This window comes from Lissotriton helveticus, chromosome 9, assembly GCF_964261635.1.
Source record: "Lissotriton helveticus chromosome 9, aLisHel1.1, whole genome shotgun sequence".
Classification (NCBI taxonomy): domain Eukaryota; kingdom Metazoa; phylum Chordata; class Amphibia; order Caudata; family Salamandridae; genus Lissotriton; species Lissotriton helveticus.
The window spans coordinates 513,970,681-513,986,939 of record NC_136070.1 but is presented as its reverse complement, the minus strand read 5'-3'; the positions used below and the strand labels follow the sequence as shown (position 1 = coordinate 513,986,939).

The 16,259-nt window shown below is 43.1% G+C and overlaps 1 protein-coding gene across 1 annotated transcript in view; it reads right to left on the bottom strand.

Annotated features, from left to right (window-relative positions):
* PELI2 (pellino E3 ubiquitin protein ligase family member 2) overlaps positions 1-16,259 on the bottom strand; it is a 294,907-nt gene that overhangs the window by 162,392 nt on the left and 116,256 nt on the right. Inside the window, exon 4 of the mRNA XM_078660363.1 lies at positions 9,559-9,756. Coding sequence (XP_078516489.1) covers positions 9,559-9,756 — 198 coding nt within the window. The remainder of the gene's footprint in view (positions 1-9,558; positions 9,757-16,259) is intronic.

Sequence of the window (16,259 nt, the reverse complement as noted above, 5' to 3'; positions counted from 1 at the left end):
GATTTCAAAACAGTTAATTGGACTCAAAAACACACAGAAATCTTACATTCAGTGCAAACAGACATGTTAGCAACAGCACATTTACAGACTCGCGTAAACGTACGCAACCTTGTAATCCGAATCATTCCAGGAAGATGCAGATTCACATACTTACCCTTTAATGAATGAGAAAAAGTACTAATAGCTTATAAATCACACTTGTACACACAAGCTGAAATGAAATTCACCTCTACAGAAAAAATTCTGACAGAGGTTCAAACTGCAGTAGCAAAAGAGAGCCCTCGCACAGGGAAAACGCATAATGGTCGTTACTCCTGTACCTGCCTTAGGGCAGTGACAAAAGCGAGCATTCCAAATGCAAAGGCTTTACATCCGAGATGAATACAATGGGTTAACTCTCTTGCTGCAAGACGTTGAATACGTTTTTGACCCATACTTGAAAACTCAAGAATTTCTACAATACGAACAAGAATGTCCTCTGCCCACTGAGATTCTGCCTCTAGAACAGTACGAATGTATAATTTATACAGACGGATCAGCACAGCCGGCAATTGGGGGAAAACAAGTTTATAGTGCTGCGTGTGCGATCGTTAAAGGTCGCTGGCGCGATGGTAAATTCCGACCTATGGTCACAAAAACACAATCTCTCTGAGATTGTACAGCTCAGCAAGCTGAACTACAAGCATTCAAGATGGCGCTTGAAAATACTGATCGCGAATTCCACACACTCATAGTGTGCTATTCCTATTACTGAGTTCAATCTTACAATGAATACTTGCAGAACTGGATTCAAAACAATTTCAAAGATGCAAAAGGTGGCACAATCAAGAATAAGTTGCTTTGGGAACAAGTAGTTCAGTTACAAAAAGAACTACAAAAGACTCACGTGATCCATACACTGAGTCATCAACGTGATGGCGTTCACGTTGCAGGGAATTCATTGGCTGATGAAGCCGCGAAGGCAGCTGTGCAAACTGCTTCCGTAGCTACAATCACTTGTTCGAAAACAAAAATAGACAGCGAAATTATGCAAGCTGTCAATGCTTCAATAAAAGACAGTGGTAAAACACTTCCGAAAAGATTTCCACTCAAATACTCATACATAACTGATGCAAATAATGTTCAGTGTGCTCGAATCCCTGGAGAGGGGGATAGAGTAATTCAAAACATGAAACATAGATTAGGACTAATTTTAGCAGCACATGAAGGGCTTGCCTCTGCACATGCAGGTGTTTCCGCCACAGTGTAATTATTAAAACAGAGATACTGGTGGCCACGCGTGAGGAAACAGACCAGAAACTATGTTTTGGAATGTGAAATCTGCCAAAAGATGAAAGTCTCTACAGTGAAACGTCCTGCGCAGACGCCCCTGTTAATTTCAGATAAACCATTAGCGTGCGTTTACCTGGACCACTGTGGTCCCTTACAGAGGGATGGTAACTACAAATATATCATGGCCGCAGTGGATTCATGCTCAAGATTCATTTGGATGTGGCCTCAGCGCTCGGCTTACGCCCGAATTGTTATAAAAGATTTGCAAGTCTTTATCGGCACATATGCAGTCTGCACGCTACATTCTGACCAGGGTCCTGCATTTAGCTAAAAGGCTTACAAGGAGCCTATCTGGGCGTTGCATTGCAGTATTCTAGTCCATTCCATCCTGAGGGAAATGCGGTTGTGGAGAGAAAAAACCTGGACATAAAGCAATCTATAACAGCTAGGGTATTAGACTATATGAAATCCTTTTTGGAACTAGAATGATTGTCCAGGACCTTGATCGTCACACTTCAGTGGTAGAACAAAAACCTTTTGATATCAAAGACCGTTTGGCTGTTTTGCAGGATTTGAATGAAACAAGGAAAAGTCAAAGCAACACATTGCAGAAGCCAACGACCTCTGAAGGGGAACCACCTGTCCCAGCAAGACCTGCCTGGATTCCAAAGATCGGAGATCTTGCCAGAGAAAAAATCACGGACAAGAAGGAATTTGGGTCTCCATACAGACAACCAGTACCTGTGCTAGCAATCCTAGTATTAAGAACACTGTTACTGCCGCCCCTTGCTGGAAGAAAGGAGAACAGGTTTGTATCTATCGACCTGGTAAAACCACATCATGTGGCCAATCATAAGTAGTAGGCCAAGTGGTCTCCAAAGATGTAGCAGACGCCCGAATCTGGCTACAATCCAAGAGGTTCAAACTGAGAGACTCATCACCTTTGAAGACTCTGCAGTGCGAAAAGAAGGACTAAGCAACAAAGCCATGGAACTTGTACCTCTTGAGACCCAAATAACAGTTCGTCAAGAAACGCCTGTCTACAATGATCTATCATCTGACTATACTAATATGACAAGTGATCAAGTAGCTCCAGCGATTTCAAATAATCCTGATGCAATACCAACAATTGACAGAACTGCCTCTGGCTATTTCATTAACTTTGATACGTTTTCCGAGGATCCCAGTGAACCTGAAACAACGCCAGCAAAAAGAACTTTCAAAGAACAAGCAACAGAACTTTTTCATCAACTGGAAAAGACTTATCTGGTTTCACCATGGATTGAACTTTGGATTGTGTTAGGTGTACTTTTTCTTCTACTTTGGTTGACTCTTGTATTAAACTTTGGGAATGCTGATAAATGGAAGATATAGTAAAAAAGACACAGCAAGTAAGAACATCAACTTACTCCTCAAACCACACAAATCATCTCATCGTGAACAGAGAGACTTGTCATCAGTGAATATCACAGCCGTTCCTATACCTGGTGGTATAGCTTGGGACAGAACGGATTATGACATCTTTGGTCCGGCGGAGCTGTTGAAGATTCCACACCAATTCAAGGTTTCCTTGAGTGACTTTGTTTCATCGAGTTCCTTTTCTGATGATTGGGACTTTGAGACTGTTAATAATATGTGTGGCAGGGTATGCTCAGACGTGAGTCCCTTGCTCATAGCCATGTCTGAACTGGGGTGGCAGAGTGGGCTAAAGAACGGTGATGGATCAAACCCAGATCTTTTGACTGGGTGTGAGTGTTTGATTGGTTCAGATGCTCCGTCCATCACCACCCCCTTTTGTACTGCTTTGGCCGCCATAAGTGTGGCAGGGTATGCTCAGACGTGAGTCCCTTGCTCACTCTGCCACTGGATTCAAGCAAGTCCGGCTGAAGACGGCTGGAATGCCAGAAACCGGTCCTCGGAAGCTTGTTTCCGGTCCAGGGAAGGCATGGCTTGGCAGTTCGGGCTGGACTGTTCCCATGAGGCACAGGGTCCGACTGATTTGCATATAGCCATGTCTGAACTGGGGTGGCAGAGTGGGCTAAAGAACGGTGATGGATCAAACCCAGATCTTTTGACTGGGTGTGAGTGTTTGATTGGTTCAGATGCTCCGTCCATCACCACCCCCTTTTGTACTGCTTTGGCCGCCATAAGTGTGGCAGGGTATGCTCAGACGTGAGTCCCTTGCTCACTCTGCCACTGGATTCAAGCAAGCCGGCTGAAGACGGCTGGAATGCCAGAAACCGGTCCTCGGAAGCTTGTTTCCGGTCCAGGGAAGGCATGGCTTGGCAGTTCGGGCTGGACTGTTCCCATGAGGCACAGGGTCAGACTGATTTCCATATAGCCATGTCTGTACTGGGGTGGCAGAGTGGGCTAAAAAACGGTGATGGATCAAACCCAGATCTTTTGACTGGGTGTGAGTGTTTGATTGGTTCAGATGCTCGGTCCATCACCACCCCCTTTTGTACTGCTTTGGCCGCCATAAGTGTGGCAGGGTATGCTCAGACGTGAGTCCCTTGCTCACTCTGCCACTGGATTCAAGCAAGCCGGGCTGAAGACGGCTGGAATGCTAGAAACCGGTCCTCGGAAGCTTGTTTCCGGTCCTGGGAAGGCATGGCTTGGCAGTTCGGGCTGGACTGTTCCCATGAGGCACAGGGTCAGACTGATTTGCATATAGCAATGTCTGAACTGGGGTGGCAGAGTGGGCTAAAGAACGGTGAGTGATCAAACCCAGATCTTTTGACTGGGTGTGAGTGTTTGATTGGTTCAGATGCTCCGTCCATCACCACCCCCTTTTGTACTGTTAATAATATGATGTCAGACTTAGAAATGTCTGCAAAATGTACAAAACATGAATACTTAGAGGGTTCATCAGATTATGAACAAATGTACTGTTATAATCACTATGGTCATCATTTTTTGCTTAAATCTGCAAATCCTAGAAATGTTTATACTTCTAATCAATGGGAACATTGTTCAACACCACTAAAGGGTAGCTCAAAAACATTTTATGACAAATTTCCATACTTTTCAGGTTTTAATGTCTCAAATCCAGAAGAATTTTACTTCAAAAATGTTAATAAGACAGGAATGAAAAGTATGTTGACTAATACTAAGCAAATTTATTCTGCGGCCTTTTTTGCTCAGCTGTCTACATTAGGTTTTGACTTTTGGAGAGACAACAGTGAGACAAAAGCTGTCTGGGGCACAAAAGACTGGCAGGTGCAGGGATTAGAAGCTTTATTTAGAGCCTACATCATCCCTGAACAAATAATGTTTTTGAATGACACTGTTCAGCAGACATCTTGTCTTGGCCTAGCTAAGATAAAAGATTTAAATAAACTGTCCATACCTACACCTACATCTGATAGTAAGAACACTACAGAGGGGGTGGTTGACGTAAAAACTATTTTACTTAACAACAGAACAGATCCAGATTGGAAAAAATGGTTAATCTGGCCCACAGACACAAACAACTGTCAAGATAGATTCCTGAATAAGACACAAGGGTTCACATTCACTAGGCCAGATCCACGGTATGTCCAGAGACAACATCCAGGGATAGGAACAACATAAAGTGTAGGAAAATTGTGCCTTGATTGGCTACAAAAATCTACACTAAAGGAAGTAAAACACTTATCTTTACTTAAAGATGGCGTTGATTTAAGGGACTCCATACAAGGACCTTTGAAACCGCGTCATAAACGTTTTATATACGCTGATCTATATGCCATGAAGCTTGGAAAGCAACACAAGCAGAGATTGCAGAACGAGTACGAGAAATTGATCGCATTCATTTAGAGAAATCTCTCTCTGTAGTTGACAATGGGTTAACGACTGTCATCCAGAATTTATTCTTTGGACAGCACAGTATCCTCTGCCATTGACATTATGGAACAGGACATGGTCATGTTACAACATGGTCAATCACAATTGCGTTCTAGAATGCTTTAGGCCTGGACGTTGCAAAACCTTAGTTCTGGCTATATGCCATGGCGCCAAATCAACACCACGACATTGTTTTCTGAATTTAACCTTACATATAAACAAATCACTTTGGTACAGAGCAGACTATACAGTGCTGAGCATTGAGAAACTGGAAAGATTACCATTAACTGTTTCTGAAAAGCCAGCAATAGAATGGATAATACACGGAACAATCACTCTGCCAGTCACAATGTTCAATTTTCAGTATTGTTTGAAACATATACCAGCAAGCATATTTGAAAGGTTGGGTAAAGGCGACCTGGGATTTACCATATACACACACAGATGTGGGGGTAAAGAAGTGTTTCTTAGTGGTACAAACTGCAAAAACGCAGTAAGCGGTACACTTTTATGTTCTTCAACCAACTTATCCTGCCACCTGCAAGGTTCTCCAGCTGCAGTGATAGATCCAATTTTTAGGCAGCTTTCTAATGGAAGCTATATTATGTTGAATAATCACAGCTGCTGTGGCATGTTGCCAGGAATAGCCTATCTCGTAACTGTCAGCCAGGGTCACTTGCTGTATTGTTTCCTAAAACCAAGACAGACGGGGAGTCGCCGTTATGGCCTTCACTGAACATCTCTTCTATACGAATTGATACCTTAACCACTTGGATGCTAAGGCTGATGCTGCTCCTCAATGTATTTTCCATTGAAATCAATGGAAACTCCATGACGAGCTGAGCTCGTCATGAGCGTCGAAGGGGTTAAGCAGAATAAAAGCCATTCTTTTACAAAAACTGTGCCACTGACCTCGTCCAAAGAAACGTGTGAACTACAAGTTGCAAGGACTTCTGCAGAGATACATGCCCTTTTATCGACAAACTGCCCTATACATTACTCAGAAATGTTAGGTCGTATCTTAAACATGTCTGATACCAGTGGAATTATACATGTATTTAAGACAGTTTTTTCGGGACTGTTAGCACCTTTTGAAGCAGTCATCAGCATATTTCCAAACTTCGTGCACTCTGTGTTCGGCGGCCTGCCTCTCATTTTGGGACTAGTAGCAGGAATACTATTTTTGTTCCTTCTGCTCCGATATGGCAAGTCAAGTCACCATAGTCACCCAGATTACCTTAGAGAACACTCTCCTGGCAATGAAGTGTCGTGAGCACATGATACAGATTCTGGGCTTGGCTCGTTTAAGAGATCTAAATACTACGTGGTTTCTATCATTCCGACCAATCTGGCAAGATTGCATCTTACCTGTTTTACGATGCCTGATATGTGGAGAAGAATGCGTGCTAGACATCTGTCTGACACTCCCATCAGTCCTGCCAACGGAAGTTGATACTTTGCTTGGACCAGTAACAGCTCATGCACTGTGTTGTCCCCAGCGGCCACCAATCCTGTTGACGGCATTCATTGAGATCTCACAGACGCAGACTGCAGGCGGTGAGATACGCGGAGCGACAGGCACACAGGTACCATCTACTTCAAACATTGCTAATGCGGCTGACGGCGATGCTGCTCATTTTTGTGCAATCGATCTGCTTAACGAGGTAGTCCAACTTTCACCTACAGTAGTAGACAAATTCTTTACTAGCTTGGAAGATTTGATGTTTTCTCCAAACAATGAGACTGGCTTTTGAAGTTAGCACACAGTGTTCTGTGGGATTCTGTATTCGACCTTCACTTTCCAAAACAAACTTCTAACTTTGGGCACGAAGTAATCTGCTTAAAGTAGAACTATTCCTAGAGAACAAGAATTATTTGAATACTTCCAAGAGACAATATTTGACCTTGTCTACAACCAAATGATTTTATATTATGTCATGGGATGGCCTCGACCTTTTTTTTCTTCTGTATTTAAGAGCCATTTAATAAATGTAATTTCATGATTCATTCGGATAGTGTTTTTTAAATGTCAACTATATGCTTTGAATGAAACATTGCTTTTAAATGCGTACAGCACAATTGCTCTTTTCGTGTACAACCATTTTGAATGCATTTTTATGTATTTAGGGTGGGGGTTTTAACACATCATGCTTTAGATATGTTGTATGTGCTTAGAACTTAGTAATGTCGTACATAATAAAGTGGAGTGGGTGATGTATGGCTTTTTAGGATCCGAACTGAATTTTCCCCAATGCATGCCCTTATATAGGTACAATACACATTGCTCTAATATAGGGCATAGAAATCATTCCCTTATTTAGACATAGCCCATGCAGTCCAAATACAGACATGGCTACTGCCACCTGTACCAAAACGTCACAACGATTTCTTGGAAAATCGGCTTAAGTAGTCAGGGAACTCCCCTTGCTTGAATATTGATTTGTCAAAAAACTCATGTACTTTACAAAGAACTACTATTCCCTTGGGGTTCTTTACGGACGTTATTATGCCCGACTTTACGTCAAACTAGACACCTTCAAGGTATAAATATGCCTTCACTTGCTCTAGCAAATCACGGTGGTTCGGAGCAGTTCGACTATCTACTTGCCCGACGCAGCTCGCTACAGCAAGTGCCGAAGGTAGCGGACCCTCCAACTGACGCACTGATCGAGAAGCTGTCTTTTCTCTCACTGAGAATCCAGCTCCAGTGTTTCCAAATTCCCTTGGGAAATCGAGTCCCAAGACAAGAGATACCAGACCTCCTTCATTCCAAAGTAAGGTATGGAGCGGATTAGAACCTAAGAGAAATCTTGGATAGATTCTTGGCAAAGAAAACCAAACCTATGCTACACAATACTTACTCCCTCCCGCATACTAGACTTGGGTTAGGTACATTGGGGTAGGCGTATTTTAGTAGCACCAGTTGAGTATTTTAATCAATGTATTCATGTATGTATTTTTATATGGCTTAGAAACCATACAATGCTTTTACAGTATTATTTTATAATATTGTTCTCGCTGTACACACTATACTTTGCAGCCTGCATTACGATTGTAGCAGTTTACTTTACTTGCATGAGAAAGAAGACTGTTCAATAAAACCTTTTATTGAAAATGTCTGTCTCTCTATTTCTCTGCACCTCTGTTGAAACGTAGCATGCACGATTGACCGAGTGACTTATCTATTGTTTCCACAACTCTAGAGATACAATTCTTATTCTTGGGAAACAAAGTTGTCATGTTTATGGGGTTGTCAGAAACGAATGCCTTCTTGTTAATTTGAGAAAGTTTCAAGTGACCTCTGAGCTAGCTGGCACTCACTATTAAGTTTAATATATTCGATAGAGACCTAGTCGACCTGAGTCCTACGTCTAAATCTATAGGATATATTATTCCAATGCGCAGAGCCTATTGGGAATATAGGAACTACACTACAACCTAGCCAATTTAGCCCCCCAGGAGAATAGGCATTGGATCTAGCCGATAGAGAAACCGCCAACAGTGCATATAATAAGCTAACAGCTAGAGGAACAAGACCATGCAAAACAGAGACCAGAGTACAATATTTCGTTATGAAGGAATACTGGCAACAATATTGAATGCAGCAAAAAATTTACAAGTTGTTGAGCTGGGGTGCCATGACATTTTATAGCCTCTTTAATGAACCGGAGGGATCAGGACTAGGGTGGCTTTTTTGGAGCAGGTTGTGTTTTGGTGAGGGGTTCTACAGAACAAAAAGATTACAATGCATTCAAATTCATTGTGACCAGCCCCCCCCCCCTCCTCAGTATGTTAAGGGGCATAGGGGATCAGACACTACAATCCATACCTAGAATGACAAGCATTTGATACATTAATATATAGCTAGGAGCATAAAGGGGATTTGACAGCGTGTGGTGGGGGGGCTATGTCGTGCAGTAATATATGAAATCGTACAGGCGCAAGGTCTGGATTGTGTTAGTTAATTAGAAATGCACTTTGGGACCCATTGACCTTTTTAATGAGAATGTTGAGGCTGGTGCAGAGCTTCTGCCTTGGGCGGAAAATGCAGGTAAAACCGTGAAAGGATTGGATGGGTATGGACAAATGTAAATGCCCTTCCTCCTTTGTAAGCAAGCTTCTAAAGTATTGGTTCTCATACATTATTTAATGACGAGTACAAGCTTTCTCACTCGAGAAAAACAATACTATTATGAAATAAGCCAATAACAGCTTTAGTACGACAGTAACCATCCCACAGACAGAAAAGCAAAAGCCCCAAACGACACATATACAAAATGTCCGATACAAATTTGACACAAGTTTCCAGTGAGCCAAAGTGAACATAATAAGAGTACAATCTGAGACAAAGAATGTTCAAAGATTATTTCCCTGGAGAATATGGCTGTCTATAAACAATTGCTGAACTGTATACTAATACGAGTCTCATTTGTGTTGGCATACTGCCTTAGAAATACTTACTCCAAGAAAAATATTTTTAGAAGAGTCAAATCCAGCTGCATAAATACGTGCGGTGTATGGTGGATTGCGATCACAGACAATTCTGCAAGCAAACCTGGATATGGTACTTTGTACAACCTGTGTTTCATCATTGTTCCGAGTACCAGAAGTTGTATCAGTTACTACGAAGTCTATAGGGCTTTCTGTCGATCTCCCAATCTGAAACAGTGAAAGATAATTTTAGACCAAAACATGTCCATGGGACAGAGCGTTGAAAAAATGTCACTCACCTAAAACAACAGTTATAATGTAAGGCATGCAATATTCGTATATCCAATGTCCAAACTATAAAACCAAGCCATCTGTGAAAATCTTACATTCATTGCTATAGGATACAAAATATAAAAACTGCACTAATGCAAGAAGCATACATTGGTGTAAAGGTAATACCATTTAAGAGGGCACAAATGCTCAAAAAGCACTATTACTGTCCGATAAATATTTATTACTTCTTATAATTTTGTTTTTGAATGTACTTGTACATATCTGACTTATAAAGTCATGTTTGCAATGTGGATATTTATGAAAAACAGATGTTGCTAGACATATAGGGCACTTTTTCAACGATTTAGCAGGAAATTATTTGTTACATCTGCAAAATCATACTATTACATCCAATTATGATTTTTCTTTTCTAGTTGTGCCTTCTGGAAACTTAAAAACGTAATAATTTCAAATTACAATTATTTGATTTTTCAGTGAACTGCTTGTTCAATTCTTTTCCCATTATATTTTTAAGACAAAGTGGACCATTAATGTAGTTGTGTTCGTACAGTATCTACTCTACAGAAACCAAAGTGAAAGAAGGATATTTATTATTAAAGTATTCATCACGGCATTCATTTTTTAGATACTGCACACAAGCAAAATCATACCAGCTCCTGATACAGAAAATATAAATATTTGCCCTAAGAAAGTAATTACCGAATTATTATGGATAAAAAAAAATAAAGAAGGTTTGTACTAGGGCATACATTTGGGGCACAACTCTCTGAAACTGCTTAGGCACAAGAATTAGTCTGCACTATCCTTATTGTTTGACATGTAAAATAAATTTAACAGATTTGATCAGAACATCGGGTACTGCAGAGAAAGACCAAGCAAGGATATAGAAGTTCACTATCTCAAGGAATAAATGGATACTGTGTTAGGTTAAACTCTGACAATGTATCCCTTTTCAGGTATGCAAGTTGTTCATTCACAAAGTGGTGGCAAACACTTTGGGATCAAGATTTGCTGTTTTTGGACAAAAACCAATAGAATTAACAGAGTGAGACTGAATAGCACAGCGAAGCATAATATTGCATATTCTATTACCATTAATGGTTCAAAAAACACAATACAGATCAACATTAAATACATTTAATTTCCATAATGTGAAATGAAAATTAAACAGATTTAAAAATGTATATTTGAAATCGTACCAACATGAACGTTATTTCTTTGATGCCTAAACATATATATAATATACTTGCTATTTTTATAAATTAGTTTGGCTCTCCTTCTTGAGTAGTGTAATTTATTAATCATTGTTTGCATTTGCAAATGTCTTACACTCCTCTGTGTTAAGCCTAATGCTGCTCGACCACACTACCCCCTAACAGAAGACTTTGGGATAGCATAGCAAGCCCTGTCCACTAGTAAGGGAACCCCTTGACTCTTTAAAAAATGCATCAGAGTATTGATATATTAAATAAAGATCCAGCTTCCTACACTGGTGATGCAGCAGTGGGATAGAAGACTAGACATTTGCTGTACCACTTGGTTGATAAGTGATTTCAAGAAGGAATCCAAAATTGTTTTAAAATAAAAACATTCTTTTCGATTTTTCTAAATTGTTTTAAAATAGCTGTAGGGCCTTGGTTAAGTCCCTTTGTAAAACTGTTTTGAATTTAAAACGTATTTGTACTGTTAGGCCATTAAAAAGTTTTTTCCTTTTTTGTTACTTTTCTAAAAAGGTCGACTCATTTTAAACCATGACTGATGCACCTCCCAGGAACTCGGCCATGGGCTGCAAAAGCTGGACAGACTTAAGGGCATGTGCAAAGCATGGAACCTCTTCATGGGATCTAGACCCACAAAGGCCAATCTGCAGGAGTGGCTTGCTGGAAATGCTAGAGGCATGGGAGAGGATACAAACCCTGCTTCAAAAGAGGAGGCAGATGAAGAGCAGTAGTGGATGAGGTTGGCTCGGATTCCAACAATGCCCCTCAGAAAGCAATACCTCTGGGAGCACTCCTAGAAGTGTCTCAGAAAAAGTAGGTCCTGAAGGTGGAGATCTTTAGAAACGGACAGGAGGATAGCATTAGAGGCTAAACTCCTGGAGAAAGAAAAAGAAAGAGCTGAGATGGGCCTAGTTCACATGTCTGGTGGCAGCATAATTATAAATAGGGAGGAACACTAGGACCCTGCAATTCCCAAAGGGATTGTCCATAAATGTACATAAGGTGAGGAAATCACCTTACGGTTCACAGCTTTTGTGGGAGCCTGCAGAGCAAGGCAGGTCAGCCGGAAGTATTGAGGCTCTCTACTTTGGGAACTCTGGTAAATTCAGGGCTAGACTCCTGACACTGAATGAGGCAGATGTGGAGTCCTATGACCCCATGAAGGGTACCCTGATTTAGGGCATTGGACTCACCACTGAAGAGCATAGGATCAGATTCTGGGAAACTTGAAAAAGCCAGAGTGGTCCTGGGTAGATTGTGTAGTCTTTTCAGTAAAGACACTAGGTGGCAGGTTTAAAGGTAACAATATGCAGTATAATGATGGGCTTAACAATTTATTGATAAAAGAGCATCTGTTGAGTAATTGTTATCAAGAAAAATTGCATGCGTACCTGGTCGACCTAGGTCCACTTTCTCCTCAAGAGTTCGGGAAGGAGGTAGACCACTAGGTCGAAAAAGTGTGACCAAAACCTCCACTGGTGGGGTAACCAGATTCATAAAAAGACCACCAAGGAAAAGAGAGTGGTCAAGCAAAAGATAAAAACAAAGTCTTCGCAAGGCCCCCCAAAATCTGCTCAGGAATTTGGTCCCTGAAACTTTACACAGTCTAAGGGTGGGTACCAGGGTAAGAACTGGGATCCCAAAAAGGCTTGCTGTCATGACTGTAATGCCCTTGGGAACCAAACTGGAGGCCCAAGCTGTAAAAACACAAAAATAATGCCTTTAATCCACCTGCAGTAAGTGCAGTGGCTAATCTCCAAATGGAATCCCAGGTGAGCCCTGACCATGTCAATGTGTTCACCGAGGCAACTCTAGTCTCAGAGGGTGGGGTAGATGTAGCTGCCTTGGCTGTCTGGCCACCTAACATGAACAAATACAGAGAGCAGCCTTTAGTCAATGGGGTTAGAGTAGAGAGCCTTAAAGACACTGGTGCTAGTGTCACCATGAAGACTGAGCGACTAGTGTCCTCAGAGTAATACTTGATTGGAAAGACCTATCCAGTTACTAATGCTGAAAATGTCACAAAGGTCCATCCCATTGCAATGGTGACTGGGGAGGGGTTGTGTTTTCATCCATTCTTGTCGACCGTCTGCTTAGAAACGAATGGCGACTTCAGCCTGGGCTGAGGTAGAACAGAGGACCCATGCAAGAATGTTAAGGATTCCAGACTTGGTGTGTGTGAGAAAACTAGAGCACAGTGTAAAATATCAGGGTGAAAAAGAAGTGCAGGAGTCCGGAATAATGACTCAGCGGAATAATGACTCAGCCCTCCAAGAGAAAAGAAAGGAGCTTGATAACAAGCTTCTGAACAGACACCACATCAGGACCTCTCTCCTCAGGGATACGACTTGTCAGCACCAGAGGGAACTGAGACAGCAGACTGCTACTCAGGAAATGGAAAATGTCAGTGGCTCCCACAAGACCTATTGGGAGGAGGGACTTCTTCACATGGAGGCCGGAGAACCCAAACCTGGTGCCACTAGGAAAGTGGTAGTGCCTCAGCAGTTTAGCGTGTTTCTCCACACATTGGCCCATGACATCCCCCTAGCTAGGCATCTTGGCCAGACCAAAATCTGGAGTAGGTTAGTGAACCATTTCTATTGGCCAGGCATGTCCCAGAAGGCGAAGCAGTGTTGCAACTCCTGTGCCACCTGTCAAGTCAGTGGCAAAAACAGGTAGCCACCCAAAGGCCCCCTTAATTCTACTCCCAGTAGTTGAGGTTCCCTTTGAAAGGGTAGGGATTGACATTGTTGGTCCCATCGACCTTCAAACCGCCTCAGGAAACCGGTGTACACAGGTAGTAGTGGATCATGCCATCAGGTATCATGAAGCAATTCGCCCAAAGGACTACTATTGCTCCTGCAGTAGCTAGGGCCCCCATTGGTATATTTACCAGAATGGATTTTCCAAAGGTGTCAGACAGCGGTACAAACTTCACGTCTGGTTACCTGAAACACATGTGGGCACATTGTCGAGTGGTTTAAGTTCACTACCCCCTTTTACCCACAAAACAATGGCCTTTAGATTCAACAAGACATTGAAAGTTATGATTGGTGGACTCCCTGAACTACTGCCAGGCCTGCTTTTTGCCTACAGACCTGCTTTTTGGCTACAGGAAGTCAACAGAAGGGAATAGGGGTTTCACACTGTGATCTTCTATTTGGTCATCCACTAAGGGGACCATTGTGTCTTGAAAAAAGGAAGGATGGGAGAGACCTCTCAAAGAGTCTAAACAGGACACTGTGGGTTATGTGCTTGGCCTTCGTTCCAGAATGGCCGAGTACATGCAAAAAGCAAATATAAACCTTGAGGCCAGTAAAGAGCTCCAGAAGCTCTGTGATGGCCAAAAGGCTGCAATGTTGGAGTTCAAACCATGGCAGAAGGTATTTGTTATGGAGCCTGTGGCTCCTAGGGTGCTACAGAACACATGGAGTGGGCCCTACCCTATCCTAGAAAGGAAAGGGGAGGGGAGGTCACCTATTTGGTGGACCTTGGCTGTTGCAGGAACCCCAAGAGGGGCATCCATATTAACCACCTTAAACCCTATTATGACAGGACTGAAGTGGCCATGCTGATGTCACGGATGAGGAAGGAGAGAGTGAACCTCTCCCTGACCTCCTCTCAACCAATCCTAAAGATAAGTCAGTGGAAGGAGAGGTCTTGTCAGACACCTTCACTGACCAATAGCAGACTGACTGCAGTAAAGTCCTACATCGGTGCGCTGACATGTTCTTTTTGACCCCTGGCCAGACCAACTGGTGTACACATGATGTGGACACTGGGGACAGCCTATGTGTCAAACAAAATTTACCGGCAGTCTGGTTATGTGAAAGACAGCATCAAAGCTGAAGTAAGCACGTTGCTGGAATTGGGAGTCATTGAAGCCTGAGAGCCCCTGGGCCAGCTCAGTTTCTTAGTCCCAAAACCTCACACCCAGGGTAGAAAGGAGGAGTCGAGGTTTTGTGTAGACTGTAGGGGCCCCCATGCTGTAACCAAGAATGATGCACACCCAATTCCTAGGGATGATGAATTGCCAGGTATGGGGAAGCCAAATAGCTCAGTTGATTTGATCTGACATCAGGGTCCTGGCAGATAGTTCTGACCCCTGGAGCAGAAGAGAAATTAGCATTATTGTTGGACTTGGCCCTTCTGGCAGGTTCACCCCTGAACTTTTTGCCTTTTAATGTTACCTCATAATAGTGATTTCTGGTCTTTGCGCACTTTTGCACTGTGGCGCAGTGTACAGTGCGTGCGCTCTCCGAGTGCGTGTGTGAGATGGTCCTGCCCTCCCATAGGAATGCATGGGGAATATGTGTCCATGGTAATTCCTGATGCGTGGGGAGTGCAAGGTTGAGTTTGGTATGTGCGGACTCGTGTGATTAAATGCTGCGCGATGATGTGTGCAGCGTTATTTTGTCTAGTGTGGAAGTGCCACTTCTAGAAGTTGGTATGTCTGTGTAATTTATGTGAATTGGCTGTCTGGCTTGTGATTGGCTGGAGCTGGCTGGTGAGCTTGGCTCCAGTAGTCAGGATGAGTCTGCCCCGGTGGTGAGTGGAGAGATCTGCATGACTGATGTGAGGGAGGAGTGTACCTGGGACCTGAATAGGGCTGTGCTTTCCCCACTCAATGCTGGCTCCGCCCCCTGTGGTGCGACTGATGACCCTAGCCTGTCCTGTGAATGGGAAGAGGGGCTGAGCAAAACAAAGTGCTCCAGAACCAGCTGCGTCTGTTTTCCCCCCACCCTACACCCTAGAGACAAAGGGATTTTGTGTATAAAAAGAGGCTGTGACCTCATGTTAAATGTTCTTGTGTTCCTACTTGAATCTACCAGGGGCGTGCTGTTGCTGGGGCCCAGGGAAAGGCTTGCCTCCCTGGGCCCTGCCCAGCCCCTGGAATGCTGGGAGAATTCATGTGGACCCTTCTGTCTGGCCTGAGGATGGTTGGGAGATTCTCCCTTGCCCCAGGAACGTTGTCCTGGGTTGCTGGGACCCTTCTTGATGTAGGGGTCATCTCTGGGGCCTTTTGGGGCTGTCTGTGCCCCCAGCGCATTGTGAGCGCTTGATTTTTAATTCCTGGGCAGAGCGCTGTCGTTTTCCCTCGGAGGAAGGCGCTCCTGCCCTTTGTGTGCCCCCGAGTGCGCAGGTGCCCACCCTGCGTCTTCATGTTCTGGTAGAAAATCCTTGAGAGTGCCACCCCTCGTGATATGCAACTTAACG